A 17519-nucleotide genomic window follows, 5' to 3' on the forward strand; every position below is an offset into this window, starting at 1 on the left:
CACCTCGGGGGGCGGGCTTCTCCGTGGCCCCGCCCTCATTGAACGCAGGCGTCTTGGCGGGAATTTCGTCTGTCTGTGATCTAGACCCCCACGGACTCGCTGGCTCTGGCCGGGACCGCCGGGGCGGATCTCCGGGTGAGTAGGTACGGATCTTAGAGTGAGTAGGTACGACGTGCACCAAACCAAGGGCGCCGGGGTGTGCAGGACACCGGATCCCCTCGCCCTGTGGTCGGCCCACGCAGATCGCTGCCTTGTGCGGACCTGGCGGGACTTGCCCAGGTCGGGAGACCGGAGATTTGCTCTGGGCCCTCTGGATCCACGCCTGGCGTCGGCCGGGGAGCTTGCAGTTCCGGCACTGCGGGGAACCTGGCTCAGTGCGGTGTAGTAACTTAGCGGAGGTCGCAGGTCTAGTCGAGCTCTGGGCTTGAGGCTGAATCTGTCCTGCCAACATTTTTTTTCTCCCCCACTTCACCCTGTACTGACGGGTCTGACGTAGATGGGATTTTTAAGTTACTGCCACAGCCAGTCCGGGGCACAGTCTAAAATCTGACAGCCTTGATCTAGGGGAGTCGGTGGGCAAGGGCGGGTTGGGGGGGGGGTGTATATTTATTGAGGATTTATTTCGCTTCTCGTTTTTTTCCTGTGTGCTGGGGAGGGGGGCGTTTGGGGAACTTTTCTGAGGTCACCCCAAATTTCTCGGCCCTCCCCACCTCCAGGAATCACATCACAACTTCTTTGGAGCCCTTACTGATAGTCATTAATGAACTCCAAAAATTTCAGGAAATGGTGAACAATGGATAACTGTCCCCCTGCGTCCACGTTTCTGACCGACAGCTTGGAACTGGAACTACAGACAGAATGGTGCAATCCCCCTTGCTTTTCTTGTGATTTTGACAACAGAGGAGGAGGAAAACATTTTTCTGGAGAGTCCTACCTTTCCAGTGGAGCTCTTAAGCGGTAGGTTAAAAAAAATCGGAAACTGTTTTTCCCTATTCAGAGTTTAGGAGTCTGTTTAGGTATGTTATTTAATTAAGACTTCAGTCAGTTAAACTTTAATGTTCATCGGGCACTGTTTTTGTAAATCGGCTCGAATTACCATACGGATGCACGCTAATAGTTCTGTTGGTTTCTTGTTAGAGCATACACATACCTGAAAGATTTTTGGAAGGATAATTTCCTTGCTACCTGCTGTTCTCTTACCTCACCGCTGCCTCAGCTTTGGAGTAGGGAGCCGGACACTAGTTTTACCTTTTACTTAAAGTGAATTATAAACTATCTGGGCTTTTTGAAGTGGCACAGTTTTTTTGTTGCTCCAGAGTCTTCTAATTCTGTATATTTACACGTACAGAAGTCTTATAGGTCTTTATTTTAAGCTTTTTTTTTAACTTTCGAGTAAGTGCTCTAGATTGTGTAAATTCACAGAAATATTATCCTTCCAATCTCTTGTCTTGAACAGTTGTATATTCATATTTAAGTAAAACTCCTGTTATTGAAATATTTTGGAAATACCTGCTGAGGCAGTTTTATTCAGAACAGAAACCATTTTTGTTGATTTTTACAATTGTACCTTCTTTCAGACCTTAAAAGATGTTATTCGACTTGATTATGCCCTTCTTTAGACATGGCTCAGAGTAACTTTCACTGTTTTAAAAATTAAATGTCCCCTCAAAAGGTGAAACTCTACAACTGAAGACCACTGTTGAATGCAGGTGAAAGTATGTTCCCTATGGAAAGTATGTTCCACCTTTTTCCCTCAAGTTATAGTGCTCTTTAGTTACCCTCTTCTTTTAAAAAATCATAATACAGGGTTGAATTCTTAATATAGTTCATTTATAGTATTAGTGAGATACAAGGTACCAAGGCATTACCTGACGTTTAACATTATTGTTGACATGTCATGGGTAATACGGATTCATGTAATGCCAGAAACTCCTGCTATAGTATGAGATATAGCATACATTTTGTGAAATTGAATCAGAATTTTTATTTCAGAGTAATTTTGAATCTTGATCCTTTACCAACTAATTTTGAAGAGGATACAGTGGAAATATTTGGCATTGAGTGGGTTACTGAAACAGCATTAGTGAATTCATCTAGAGTTCTCTTTCATCTATTCAGGTATGTTTTGTATTTTTTTAAAAACTGCCATTGAGTGAATATGCTGTTCAGTTTTTTTTTTTTGCTATTCAGTTTTAAGTTACATTTCTGGGTGGTTTCTAATACTGACATTACAAAAACACCTATAGAATTTTGATTGCTGCTCACCTGGTTATCTTATCAGTAACAGCACTTAAGCAGTAATGCTTGATGGAGTAATGGTTTTAATGAGTTTATTCTTTTAGTGGTTTTGCAGAATTTTTATTCTGTTGTATTTGACATTGGGCTTCTGCAGTGGCTCAGTAGTAAAGAATCTGCCTGCAATGTAGGAGACGCAGGAGACATGGGTTCAATCCTTGGGTCTGGAAGATCCTCTGGAGGAGGAAATGGCAACCCACTCCAGTATCCTTGCCTGGGAAATCTCATGGACAGAGGAGCCTGGTGGGCCACAGTACATAGGGTCACAAAGAGTTTGACACGACTGAACACACACACACATATTTGACATCATTTATTGAAAACAAATATTTAAGGCTTTGAAGTATACCATAACTTTGGAAGAAAAAAAAAATACTTTTGTTGCTTTTTGTTGTTTAGTCGCTCAGTCCTGTCTGACTGTTTGTGACCCTGTGGACTGCAGCGCACCAGGCCTCCCTGTCCTTCTCTATGTCCTGTAGTTTGCTCAAACTCATGTCCATTGAGTCGATGATCCTATTCAACCACTTCATCCTTTGTCACCCCCCTTCTCCTGTCCTCAGTCTTTCCTAGCATTAGGACTGCTTAATAGACATAATTTTTCAGTAATCTTTGGAGAATGAACTCAGACTTTTCAGACTGTATAATAGAAATATGATTAATTAATCTGGACAACATTAAAAAATGTTAATGAAAATTTTAAACATACTCAAATATAGAGAGAATAGTATAGTGAACCCTCACATACCTTCCCTCAGTTATGATAAACATCATGATTTATCACATTTCCTTCTGTCCCTTTCCCTCTACCTTTGGCTTAAATATTTTTAAAGCAGATTCCAGGTATCATGCCATCTCACCCTTAAATACTTTGGTATATATCTCTTAAAAATATGAACTTATAAAAAAATAAATAAACATTACTCATTATCACAATTAATTAAATTGAAATGATTCATTATTACTTAAAACCCAGTCCATAATTTAGATTTGAGATTTGGAGTTACTTATCAAAGGCAAATATTGTCTCAAAATACATTAAGAATGTATACATGGTAATTCTAAAGTTTACCTGAAAGCACAAAAGATCCCAAATAGCCAAAACAATCCTGAGAAAGAAGAACAAAGCGGGAGTCATCACACTTTCTGATTTCAAACTATATTACCAAGGTATGGTAAACAAATATCATGTTATTGGCATAAAAACAGACATATAGATGAATGGAACAGAATTGAGATAACAGAAATAAATCTACACCTAAATAGAGACAGTTAATTACCGGCAAAGGAGCAAAGAACATACATTAAAGAAAGGGCAGTCTCTTCAATGAATGCTGTTGGGAAAATTAGACAATCACAGGTAAAAGACTGAAACCAGGCCACCATCTTATACACAAAAATTAACTCAAACAGGATTAAAAGCTTGAATATAAGACCTGAAACAATAAAATATATAGAAGAAAATAAAGGCAGTGATCTCACTGACATCAGTCTTAGCAATGTTTTTCTGGCTTTGACTCCAAAGGCAAGGGAAACAAGCAAAAAATAAATAAATGTGACTACATCAAGCTAAAAAACTACGCACAGCAAACAATCATCAAAGTGAAAAGGCAACCTACTGGAGGGGAGAAGGCATTTGCAAGTCAGCAGTCAGACAGTTCAGTCGCTCAGTCGTGTCCGACTCTTTGCGAGTCATATATTTGGTTAACATAAGGGGTTAGTATTGATTTAGCTCAACAACAACAACAAAAATCTGAAAAAAATGAGCAGAGAATCTGAATAGATATTTTTCTAAAGAATAGTTAGAGACAGCCAACAGGCACATAAAAGGATGTTCAACATGACTTAAGGAAATGATGTCACGTCACATCTGACTGGTATCAAAAAGAAAAGAAAGAACAAAATGAAGAAGATGTGGAGAAAAGGGCACCCTTGTGCCCTGTTGGTGAGAATGTAAATCGCTGTAGCCACTATGGAAAATAGTATGGAGGTTTTAAAAAATTAAGATAGAACTACCCTATGACCTAGCTATTCCACTTCTGGGTATTTATCCAAAGGACATAGAAACACTAATTTGAAAAGATAGATTCATCTCCTGTGTTCATTATAGCATTATTTTTAGTAGTCAGGATATGAAGATACAGAAACAACCTATGCGTCCTTCGATGGATGAATGGATGAAGAAATTTTACATGTATGTATGTATACACTTATATATATATACATTTTAAAAATTATATATACATACATATATATACACAATGGAATATCATTCAGACTTAATAACGAATGGAATCCTGCCATTTGCAGCAACATGGATGGACCTCAAGGGTATTATACATAGTGAAATAAGCCAGAGAGTGACAAATACTGTATGACTTCACATGGAATCTAAATAAAGCAAATGAACAAACAATAAAACAAACTCATAGATACAGAAAACCAGTTAGTGGTTACCAGAGGGAAGGAGTTGAGGATGTCGGTGAAAAAGGTGAATCAAGTCAACTGTATGGTGATGGAGAGTAATTAGACTTGTGATGGTGATCATGTGGTAGTGTATATAGATGTGGAATTACAGTGCTGTATACTTGAAACTTACATAATTAAAAAAGAATGTATACATGATACATTTAAATGAAAATAGAAAGGTTGAGTGATTTCTCCTCTCACCCTGATCCCATGGAACCTGTGCCATGTTACATGTTTTGTTGGGAAAACAGTCTGAGTGATTCTGTATAATCTTAAACATTAAAGAATGAGTTTAGTCTTATCCAGGTCATAGGTTATAAATATGGCTCCGTCTTTAGGGAGTTAAAAAAGGCAACTAGGAAGAGAATGGCAAGAGAAGATTATTGTGAGAAATTAAGGTGGAACATCATAAATTAAAATTTTCCCTAATTAGTCTACATTACATATTCTGTTCCTTTTCAGAACTCCTATTGTGTAATTATATGACACAGTTTAACATTTCCTTATGTTACTTTTAACATAGGATGTTTAATGTAACTATCTTAAACTTCTTAGAGATATAAACAGTATCTTCTTGATGTTGAAATCTATATTTAATTTTTGAGATAAATGTATCTCTTAGTTATTTTTGGGAGGACAGACATAGGCATGTTTTATCTTCTCTCAAAGTGTTTACTCCCTGAAGGTGATGCTAATAAACATTCATGAAACATCAAACATTATTCAGGAATGAGAGGCATTGAAGCTGTGTAAAAGATTTGGAAACACTATCTGTAAGTAATTGTTACATACTTTAAACTGTTCAAAAACTAATTCTTACCCTAAATTTTTTAAATTAGGCAACAGCTATACAACTTGGAAACCTTATTACAGGCCAGCTGTGATTTTGGTAAGTTTTAAGTGTGTTTAAAGACAAAGAGAAATGACTCTCTTTCAATGACTTGTACAGGGGTCTATGATGTGTCATTGGATATCATCATAACTTGAAGGAAGTGTTAGTTCAGAAGTTCAGGAGACAGTTATATTTAGTGTTCAGAAAAAGTATGACACTTAAATTTTGCTCCTGTATGAAATTTATGGTATTTTTCCAAATCTGCAAGTAAAATTGATTTAAGGCCAAACATCTCTGAAGTGAGTTAGTAACTTGCTTTGGGGGTGGGGAGTGGTGAAAATGTAAAGTGCCAGACCTCATGCCAGCTTCTTGTTTACCTTTGATGCTTTCCGTTTTTGTTTTTATTGTGGGGTAATTGGTATAGTTAAGGGAGTGAAGGGAGTTGAAGGGCAGTGTGTTTCAGTACAGGCTAGCTGCCTCTCCTTTGAACAGTTTCAGTTCAGTATAGTCTTCAGAAACATGATTGTGTGGTCAGCCTGGGTTCCAGCCCTAGCAAATTGCAGGCCTCACACCAGGTTCCCACCTCACTGAGTTCTCGTGAGGACTAAATGGCATAATGCATATTAGGTGCTTAGCTTAGGATCTGTTGTTATGCCCAGCAACCACAGATCATGCGAAACACACCTTTGGTCAAAAAAGTGTTTTATTAGCTTAGGAGGCAAGGGAGAGAAACGCATCATGAGGAACAGTTGGGGCCTCTCAGCAAGCGGAATTAGGGAGGGGTTTGTGTAGGGTATGCGCTTGCGCAGACTAATTTTGGGTCGAGTTTAAGAGGCTTTATTCTGGATTTGATGCTGTTCAGAAGCTGGAGCAACTTGGTGACAGCGTATGGTAATTTAAAATTTTTTTTTAGAAGGTGGAACAAAAAGAAGGCAAGGGTAGGTTCTAGTTAGTGATGAAGCGATAGTCATCTTAGCTGGAAGAGGAGGATTTTCTGTTCTTGGACCTTGTCTCCACGTGGTTGTGTAGTGCCCTGTTTCTGTGTCAAACATGATTACTAAGGCGGTTTGTTGTTTTTCCTTGTTTCACCAAAATCATGGAGTGACTTTGTGTGATTATTTTTGATAATGTATGACTGTTTAATTTCATTAGGAAACTTCATGGCCTTAATTGTTGTCTGCTGCCAGGGCCGTTCTTTTTTCTCAGTTGGTCCTCAGTAAATTTTGACTATTCCTTTTCTGTTGCCACCCAAGTCCCTCCTTCATGTGCAAGGTGCTGATGAATCAAAGAGGAAAATTATGCTACTGAAGAGTTTGCAGTTGAGTAAAACAGATAAACAAGCATAATTGGCATGGCAAATGGAAAAGTGTAATGATAAAGACATGTGCAAGTTGCTGCAGGAACCGAGGGGTTTATCTGTGTATGTGCTCATCACTGGATGATACCAGATCTGGGGCTTCAAGGATGAGGAGGCCTTAGTCAGGCAAAAGCTTATGGACAAGTGTTGGGGATAGGCTGAGTTCAGGTATGAAACAACTTTGTGACAAAGACATTTGACGTGTATAAAAACATAAAAGCTGGGAGAAAAGGGAGTAAGTGGTGATTATGTCAGTTGGACTATGTTAGGAATTAATTTTTGGAAGGGAGGCAATTATAGGTGTCTTTGTAAGCAGTGCCAAAAAGTCACAATTTTACTTTTAAACCCCTGGGGAGCCTCTACAAGATTGTAGTGGAAACAGCAAAAATACCTTTACTATATAGAATGACTTAATTAAATTGGGTTTGTGGAAGGCATTTATTATGCAGGATTATTCCTTGAAAAGCAGTTATGGACCTAAAATCACTATAGTGGGCCATTTGTTGAAACGGTTACTTGTTACGCTGACATTTTGGCCCCTTTAGTTGCTTAAAAAAAACAATGACCGGTTTATTGGGCAGGTTAGCAATACTGAAGACTATCCCTGCGTCAGCTTGGGCTTCCCAGGTGGTGCAGTGGTAAGGAATCTGCCACTGCACGAGACGCAGGTTTGATCCTTGGCTTGGGAAGATCTTTGAAGTAGGAAATGGCAACCCGCTCCACTGTTCTTGCCTGGAAAATTCCATGGACAGATGAACCTGGTGGGCTACAGTCCATGAGATTGCAAAGAGTTGGACACGACTAAGCACACAGCACACACACACCAGCTTTCCCCTCCCATGCAAGCTGTACCAGGGGTTTGTTAGTAAACTCCTGTAAACCCTTGGCCCTCAACCCTCTCCAGAAAGCCCTTAGGGTCAGTTACTGATGTACACATGGTTCTTGTTCTCCCGTTGATTATACTCCAAGGATTGCTTTCCTGTTGAGGCAGAATAGTATACATAATATATATATATATATATATATATATGTTTTTTTTTTTTTTTTTTTTTTTTTACTGCTGCTGCTGCTAAGTCGCTTCAGTCGTGTCTGACTCTGTGCGACCCCATAGACAGCAGCCCAACCAGGCTTCCCCGTCCCTGGGATTCTCAAGGCAAAAACACTAGAGTGGGTTGCCATTTCCTTCTCCAATGCATGAAAGTGAAGAGTGAAAGTGAAGTCGCTCAGTCGTGTCCGACTCTTAGCGACCCCGTGGACTGCAGCCCACCAGGCCCCTCCGTCCATGGGATTTTCCAGGCAAGAGTACTGGAGTGGGGTGTCATTGCCTTCTCTGAAGAGTACTGCCACCTGGTATTAAATATAGCTGTTAATGTTACTCCCTTTTTGGTACTGTATTTTTTTGTCTCTAGACATTTCATCTGGATTTTATGTTTTCCATTTCTGTTCTCATATTTTTTTAATCTGTCTTTAACATATGGAGTATATCTACAGCTGCTGTTTTTAACTACAGATTCTTTCATCATTGTCATTTCCAGGTTTGTTTGTATTGACTTTTTCCTCATAGTTTTAGGATATATTCTTCCGCTTTTTTGAACATTTAGTAATTTTTTCTTGTGTGATGGACATTGTAGCTTTTACATTGCTGCTTTCTGAATTTTCTTGTATTCCTAAAACTACGGTTGAATTTTGTTCTGGCTCATTGTTGAGTACTTGTAATCCATTGGATCTTTTTGAAGCTTGTAAATTTTGTTAGGACTTTTAAAAAGTAGCCTGTAGTCTAATGTTAAGTCTAATGTTCAGCTCTAGTAAGACTTCTGAGGATTTTTTCTGATTTATTACTTTTTTTAAATTCTTGCTAGTGTGAACTTAAACTGTTCCTTGATCTTCGTAAGCTTTGTAGGGAATTGTTTTCTGGTATTTTTCTCTGGCCTGCAGATCAGTACTTAGTCAGACTCAAAAGGGACCTCTGCACATCTCCAGGTTCTTTTTTATGTAGCCATTTTTTTCTTCTTTGGTACTTTTGCCCTGCAAATTTAGACTTCCCTAAACTCAGATCTCATGTTCTCTCAAATCAGTGATCTGGGCTCTGAATTCTCTGCCCCTGTGCTGCAGCCTGGAAACTGTCTCTAGTGGGAAGCTGGTATAGTCTTGGAACTAATCTCTCTGGATTAGGAGTCTTGTGTTGCCTTTGTCCAATGCCTGAAAACTCTTGTTTTATGGATTTTTTTTTTTTTTTTTTTAAGTTTAAGATGAGAGATGAGTAAGTATGATTTCCTTTACTCCATTTTGGCTAGATGCAGCAGTTCATAGCAGTTGTTTTTTTAAGAGTACTGCCTTTTTGGGCTGAGAATTGTGACACTGGGGGATTGTTATGACTTTTGTAAGCAAAGTAGAATTAAGCTGTAGAATTGCATTGCACTTGTTGATACGTAGATATGTGCACAGTATGTTTACACTTATATTCATGTTGGTTTTGCCAAAATGGTATCCATGTTTACTCATTTGAATACAAATTTTAAATTAAGTTTTTCTTTATGTTTAATATGAATAATAATTCGTTGCCTATGGTAAGGGGCTTTGTTTTTCCTTTTCCTGCCTCTTTTATTTTGGCTCCTCCTCAAAAGTGAAAGTGAAAGTCGCTTAGTCGTGTCCGACTGTTTGTGACCCCATGGTCTATAGAGTCCGAGAAGGCGATAGCAGCCCACTCCATTACTCTTGCCTGGAAAATCCCATGGATGGAGGAGCCTGGTGGGCTGCAGTCCATGGGGTCGCTAAGAGTCGGACACGACTGAGTGACTTCACTTTGACTTTTCACTTTCATGCATTGGAGAAGGAAATGGCAACCCACTTCAGTATTCTTGGCCTGGAGAATCCCAGGGATGGGGGATCTCACAGAGATCGCACAGAGTGGGACATGACTGAAGCAACTTAGCAGCAGCAGGACTATAGAGTCCATGGAATTCTCCAGGCCAGAATACTGGAGTGAGTAGCCTTTCCCTTCTCCAGGGGATCTTCCCAACCCAGAGATCAAACCCAGGTCTCCCGCATTGCAGGAGGATTCTTTACCAGATGAGTCACAAGGGAAGCCCAGGAATACTGGAGTGGGTAGCCTATCCCCTCTCCAGTGGATCTTCCTGACCCAGGAATTGAACCACAGTCTCTTGCATTGCAGGGGGGTTCTTTAGCAACTGAACTATCAGGGAAGCCCCTTCCACCTCAGATCTATTGCTAATAATCAGGCTCCTGGAGTCTCCTCTCTGTTTATCTTTTCCTACATGTACCATCTCATCAGTTACTTTGTTTCTAAATAGTAACAACACCAAAGGTTGAAATATTCCAGTCTCCTTTGCATTCCAGGCTTTGCATGTCAAATTGCCTGACATCTGTCCTTGGATTGCTCAATCCAAGTACGTCCATGATGTGCTCCAAAACCAGCTTATGCTGCCCATGTTTTCTCTACTTATTACCTGGTGCTAACTGTTGCCTATAAGTCATTCTTGATTCTTTCATTTCCTTTAAACTCATATCTAATCCATCAAATTCCCAGTAGGTTTATGATCAAAATATACTTTCAACCTATACATTTTCCTGTGATCTCTTTAATTACTGCTACAGGTCTCTTAACACATACCCCTTAGCCCTTCTATAATCTTGAGTACAAAATCTGCTTCAAATGTATATCAATTCCTGTTCCTCCTAAATCAGAACCCAGTGAAAAGTCATCTACTGTATTAGAATGAAATCAAAACTCATAATGACTTATAAGGCTGCCTAATCACTTATTCCTGTTTTTCATTCAGCCTGAACCCATGCCACCTTTCCCTTACTTCAGTATTTACATCAGCAAAAATTATATGGGTGGTTACTATGTGCAAAACACTCATAACCACTCTAGGGGAAAATGAGTCAGCCAGAAAACAAAAACAGAGAAAACATGAGAATTATAGGAAAGTGAGGAGGAAGGAAGACTGGCAGCATATGGTATCAATGAACCAGGTGTAGGGAATACTTCTGTAAGGGCAAGTTAATTGAAGACAGGTGTGTCCATTAGATTGGCCAACCTTGGTTTCACTGGTGACCTTAAGAGCAGTTTTTTTGTGGGGGGAAGGCAGGGGGATAGTGAGAATCAGTTGAAACAAATGAAAAGATAGAGAATTTCTGCTTATACAGCTTATAGAATTTTTTTGTCACCGATCACTGATTCTTTAAACCATGATTAATGTTACCTGTTTTGATTTTAGGGAAGATATCAACGCTGCATTGCAAAGCACACAATATTAGGCAGCTCTGCGTAACATTTCTTCATTATGTTAAAGTTTTCATCTTCAGGTAGGCTGTCAGATGAGTAGTACGAATAATACATGAATTTCTGAATGCAAATTTATCCAGACTCTAATTACCTTTTGGATCTCATCATGTTTTAGGTCCCTGCAAGTACGTAATGCTGAAAGTCATGTTCCTGTCCATCCCTACGAGACTTTGGAGGCACAGCTTCCCTCAGTGTTGGTTGATGAGCTCCATGGGTTACTCTTGTATATAGGACACCTATCAGAACTTCCCACTACGAATACAGGAGCATTTGTAAATCAAAACCAGACTAAGGTTTGATTTGTTACATTTAATTTTTGAAGTTTTTGTTTTCTTCTCACAGGTAATATTCATTCAAGAATGAGGGAAATTAGTCAAGGGTGTAGTTCTTGGACCAGACTGCATGAGTTGAAATACTGGCTCCTCCTTCTATTAATTATGTGCCATTGGGCAAATAGCACCTCTTGGTTCAGTCTTCTCATCTGTGTAATTGGTTAGCTTCCTGGAGTTATTGGGAGAATTGAATAAAGTGCATTAAGTGCTTAGAAATCATTTATGTTGAATCACTGATAGCTATTCTAATTTGTAACCGTGCAAATGCTTAAAAGTTTCACAGCAAATAAAATAACCTTTTATGTTCTAAAATTCGTATCCTCTCTCCCATTGATCAAGGTATGGGCAAACCCTATTTTATTTTATCGGAAGAGTTAAGATCATCACCTTTAAAAAGTTAGGCTTTCAAAACACATTGTTATGTTTTCTGGCTTTTGAGATAGTTTCAGAATATGAATGTTTTGACCATGCCTGCCATTTTTTTTCTGTCTGTGACAATTATTCTCTCTGAATTTTGGCTTTTTAAAAAATTGTATTGTTAGCATGACCCAGCCTGTGGATATATTGAACAAATTCTCCATAGGAAAATGTGAGCTTCTGTGAGTGACAGATTATAATTCCCCATGGGATTTCCTGAGTTGTCTATTCTCTTTGACATCACCAATTCCTTCAGCTTTTAGGAATGAGTCTTTGCCAAAATACATAACGTACAATAAAGTGTTTATATTTCTGTGAAATTTAACAATTAAAAATCCAACTTTTCAGGGATCAATATATGTGATAATACAAGTAAATAGAGTTCCAGCTGTTTTCACAGGTGAATATGTCTAATCCATAGAAACCAATTAGGTAATTGTTTTTAATCATGTCAATTAATAAAGATTCATGGATGGATTATAAGGAGAAGGGTAATTTTCCTTTTTAGTTTCTGTAAATTGGACTGGCTTTTATTTTCTGAATATCCATTGAATGCTTAAGAAAAATAAAAATAATTTATCTAGAAGCAGAAATTAAAAGATCCATGCAAGGGTCCTCAACCTAAGGTTTACCTTTCATAGGCTTTTAATTAGACGGACTTGTTGAAAGTATAGGTTACTTTGAATGGAATCACCAGCACATAAACAAAATAGCCATACACTGAAATACTGTTCTGAAACATCAGCAAAACCAAAAAATCATGAAATAGCATCTTTCAAGACTTTACGTATTTCTTATGTTTTGCCTTTCTCATATGCAAGAAAATGCTTTAATTGGTATTCTTAGTTGAACATCTGTCTTTTATTCTTTTTAAGGGACTTTTTAAAATTAGTAATATTATTTCTTGGTATTATGTATTACAAATATTTTCATTTATCTTTTTCAGCAATTAAGCTGACTTGCTAGGTACATCATTTTTTTCTGTAAAATTATATTTATCAATTTTTTTCTTTAATACAATTCCTATGCTCTTGTAAAATACATACTTTTAAATATTTATCTCTAATTCATCTTTTAAAAAATATACCTTGAAGTAGGAAATCTAGTATCTTGCAAATGAATAAGTTAATCATCCTGACTCCTACTGAATGACCTACACTTTCCCTGCTGATTTGAATGTGTGTCCACTCTTCTCTTCCTATGTTTGCAGTTTATTATCTATTCCTGAGCCAATGTTGTTTTACTAGTGTTTTATTTTGTTTGTATGTTTGATAAAGCAAGATCCCTCTCCATCATTCTTAGATGTCTTAATAAAAAAGCACAAATCATTGTATTTTAGTGAATCAAAATATTGATTGGAGAAAATTTATTGATAACCTGCATGCACAGTAAAGAGCACTGACTTTTGAATGGAATAGAATTAGGTTTGAATCCTAAGGAATGAATTGAGGGGTAAATTTCTTCACCACTTTTAACTTTAGTTTCTTTATGGATGTGACAGTAGTGTCTTAAAATGATTTAAAAGTTCTCCTTAAAATATTTTATGGACGTTCCTAGGTATTCATTACATTTAAAACCATATTTCCTGGCTAAAGTCTAAAATAAAATCATGAAAATGATGTTTTAAAAAAATTCATTTACTGGTTTGCAGCTGTAGTAGAATATCTCTTGGTTGGTTGCTACCTTTACTGTGCAAGTCTGTTCTGTTAAGCAGCCCCGAGGTGGGTCTGTCTGCAACATCAGTTAAGAGTATATCCTATATCCTACTTTTAAATATCTCTAGTGAAAAAAAGCCTCTTAACAAACAAGACAGAAGTTTCCCTTGCACTTTTGAATAGTGGTAGTTTAACTTGTGCTTAGGGAAGATTATTGTGACTTGCTATAAAATACCTAATAAAGTATTATGAATTTTCAGTCACAGTTGATAATATCATTCACAGCTTTACCCACCATCATGGCATTTACTACATCTCCACCTAGATATCCATTGGCTGGTGCTGGAAATTCTTCACATGCTTGGTGAAAAATTGAGTAAGTTTATAGATTTCTGGTTTATGTCCTTGTTTTGAATCTAAACATGTTTAAATTGTTTTTTAAGATTATACAAGTAAGTGTTTTCTAGTTATTATTATTTTCAATCAAACAGTAATGAAACTAGAAAGTGAAGGTCTTAACTTCTTTTTTCTAGAGATAAGTACCGGAAAGAATGGTCCATTTATCCATCCATCCGTACTTATTGTTAGTATACATACACAGAAACATATATAGGTAGAATTTTTGTTTTTGTTTCTAACCACAAGTGGTGTCATATTGTTCTGTGGAGGGTATTATTTAATAGTGCTTTTAGAGATCTGTTCATGTTAGTACATACAGTTTTACTTGATTCATTTGTTATAGATCTTATGGACCTATCATAATTTTAGCCAACTCTTTTTTAATATTTGTTATTTCTGTTTAATATTACAAATTACATTTCACTGAGCATCCTTGTGTGTATATACATCTTCAAATACTTGTACAGGCTATTTTGTACAATAGGTTTTTGGAATCGAAGTAGCATATTGCACTTCTAATATTGTATATGCTGCTCTGGTGTTGTATAATAAGTTTCCCCAATTTTATACACTTAACCATGAGCATATCTTTGCCTCATACTCTTGCCAGTAGTAGCTATTATTATTTCTATTTTTTGCCAACTTATATGTGAAAAATGATATTGAATCTATTTTGTAATTTCCTGATTATCAGTGAAGTTGAGCATCTTTAATTTTATTATCTTTATATTTGCTTTATTAATTCATTATATTTTGCAAAGCATATATTGCATTATTTTTTGTTTCAGTCTTTCCTGTTTTTCTTTAATTTGAAGTAGTTTGTATATATTATGGATGGTAAAATTTTATTTCACATGTTGCCTATTTATTCTTGGTCTTGTTCTTTATAAATATTATCTAGTTGTAAATTATTAATTATTTGGGTTATAAAGACATTCTGTACCTCAGTACCCATTTTTCAAATGAATTAATGCAAAAATACATATATGTATACGTGTGTATATGTGAGCACTTACATGGATACATATGAACATAGAATTGTATACACAAATGTCATTTCCTCTCTCATGTCGACTCTACTTCAAATAATATTTTTTTAAAGCAGTAGTTAGGTGAACTTACTCTGACACAGGTACAAATTTTGGTATCTGTTACCTTGGTTTGTCCTATTTCATGCCAAAAAACAATTACACATGGTTAGTTTATCAGTATTTGTTAAAAGAAGAATGTTTTAAAGGCATTATTGGTTAGAAATATAGGTAAAGGTTTTCTATATTTACCTTCTTATATATTTTTTTCTTTTGTTGCATTGTTGCTCTTTAGATGGCCATATTAAGGAAAGAAAATCTATTAAACAGTACTTGGGAGGATTGAAACATCACTGCTCATATAAGAAAGCAATTGTTTTCACATTTAACTTTTATTTGCAGAAAAAAATTTCTTTTAACTGTTTCTGTTGCAGTTGTGTTATGTTAATTTAAAGGTGTACAGTCAAAAAAAAAAAAAAAAATGTGTACAGTCCCTTCCTTCTGAATTAGTAAAATCTGCTGTAGTTTTAAACAGAATTTATTTCATTTTTAGAACAAGTTGTATATAGTCATCAGTTTATGAATCTGGCAGGTGACAATTTAACCAATGTCAGCTTGTTTGAAGAACATTGTGAAAATCTTCTTTGTGATTTAATAAACCTGTCCCTCAACAGGTATGACAAGGTAATGCCTTAAGAGTTTATTTGCATTTTTGGTATTTAATGACAATAGTCAGGACTTAATGAGTGTGGTTTGTTCTATAAGAATTTAACCTAAAATGATTTATTTGTTAATTCTTCTAATTTTATATTTACTTTTATTTGGGAGTTGGTTGGGAAAAGAATTTGAGTTAAACATTTAAAACAGGCTAGAATTAGTGTCTTAGAGCTTTTTTTTTAAACACTTTTCTATTGGTCAAGTAAATAAAACAATGTTTATGATGATTGGAAATTTCTCTTCAAATAGAGACCAGCCCTTTAATAATCTGTTGTTATATAACAAAATAAATGAGTACTTAGCTAAAGTTAGTTGACACATTTAAAGAGCGGTTTTGTTTGCTTGTTTTCATAAAAGGTCTAGAATTGGGGGACATTATGTGTTTTTACTAAATTACTTATCATAGTGCTTAAAGCAGTGCTTTAAAAGTGCTATGGTATACATTTATTTTCAGTCAGTGGAAGTCTGTTGACTGTCAGAACTTCAGGTTACAAGCATAACTGTTACCTATGGGAAATTGGGATTTTTAATTTTTTAAAATTTAGATCATGTTTTATGTATTGTCTAAATCTAGTCTGTATTTATAATGTAATTAGTAGGTTAACTAGATATGATAAAGTAATATCTTGATGGTTATTTTACTATGTTATGTTAGAAAATTGTATAATATGGGAAATAATGAACACTTGAATTTCAGAAGTCTGGCTGTCCTTGAAAATATAGTGCATATTCTCTGTATGCCACTTGAGGGTATATTTAGGAGCATTGAGAATATGTTTGTTACAAAAATGATAAAATTGTCTAATCTTTATGAATTCCTAATAAATTTGCTTAATTATAAAAAGTTTTAGTCTCAATTACAGTGAATTTAAACTTATTTTCTAATCATTTTCTTAGAAATCTTTTTATTTGGCTGATGGATTAGATCAAGGTTTGGAAACCATGACCCGTAGCCAAATCTAGCACATCAACTTTTTGTAAATAAAGTTTTACTGGAACACATTCCCATCCTATTCATCCATTGTCTATGACTAAAGTTGCAGAACAATGGCAGAGTTGAGTAGTTGTAGCAAAGGCTATTTCACTATTAAAGACTCTAACATTTACTGTCTAGCCCTTTAAAGAACAACTTTGTTCTCCGTTGGACTAGATGATTAAAGCAGTTTTTTTTTTTTTTAAGTTGGGAATAAATTCATTGTGTACTTTTGTTTTTACATGGAAATTTATTTTAAAAGTTAATGAAATGGTATGTTTTTTATAAGCAATTTTATATAATTGAGCATAAATTTTAAGTCATCAAAATCAATCTTTTAAAACATTTGAGGGGAGATATGTGGCATGTAAAATTCTGCTATCTTGTAATTTACTCTTTTTGGTTCTTTTCTGAAGGTTAGGCCTTCTGAGGCATTAATGAGTCACCATTGCCCATGTCCATGCATTAAAGAATTATGGGTTCTACTCATTCACCTCCTTAATCACAGAAGTAAATGGTCTCTCTCAGAAGTAAGTTATAAAACTATTAGTTATTGTTACTAACCCTTATATTGAATTTATGCAGTTGGTTTGGCAAAAAAAAATCTTACAAAGTTGTTTTCTTTATAAACAGCACTGAATACTAAATACTTACTGTATTTTTAACCCTAAATTGGCAATATGAAAAATCTAGGACAGGTATGAGATTTGACTCATAATTTTATCTTCTCAAGTTCTTT

General features: G+C 36.1%; 1 protein-coding gene across 2 annotated transcripts in view; it reads left to right on the forward strand.

The window, feature by feature from the left end:
• The first annotated feature begins 21 nt into the window (after positions 1–21).
• Positions 22–17519, forward strand: part of MMS22L (MMS22 like, DNA repair protein) — a 129476-nt gene continuing 111978 nt past the window's right edge. The window contains exons 1-9 of one of the 2 annotated variants that reach the window (XM_019967329.2): positions 22–135; positions 781–957; positions 1993–2118; positions 5601–5650; positions 11192–11279; positions 11375–11552; positions 13949–14039; positions 15644–15774; positions 17197–17310. In XM_019967329.2, coding sequence (XP_019822888.2) covers positions 794–957; positions 1993–2118; positions 5601–5650; positions 11192–11279; positions 11375–11552; positions 13949–14039; positions 15644–15774; positions 17197–17310 — 942 coding nt within the window. In that variant the 5' untranslated portion in view covers positions 22–135; positions 781–793. Of the gene's footprint in view, positions 144–780; positions 958–1992; positions 2119–5600; positions 5651–11191; positions 11280–11374; positions 11553–13948; positions 14040–15643; positions 15775–17196; positions 17311–17519 lie in introns of both variants that reach the window. The other variant, XM_019967330.2, reaches the window with a different exon arrangement.

The sequence above is a fragment of the Bos indicus genome, chromosome 9 (genome assembly GCF_029378745.1).
Source record: "Bos indicus isolate NIAB-ARS_2022 breed Sahiwal x Tharparkar chromosome 9, NIAB-ARS_B.indTharparkar_mat_pri_1.0, whole genome shotgun sequence".
Lineage (NCBI taxonomy): Eukaryota > Metazoa > Chordata > Mammalia > Artiodactyla > Bovidae > Bos > Bos indicus.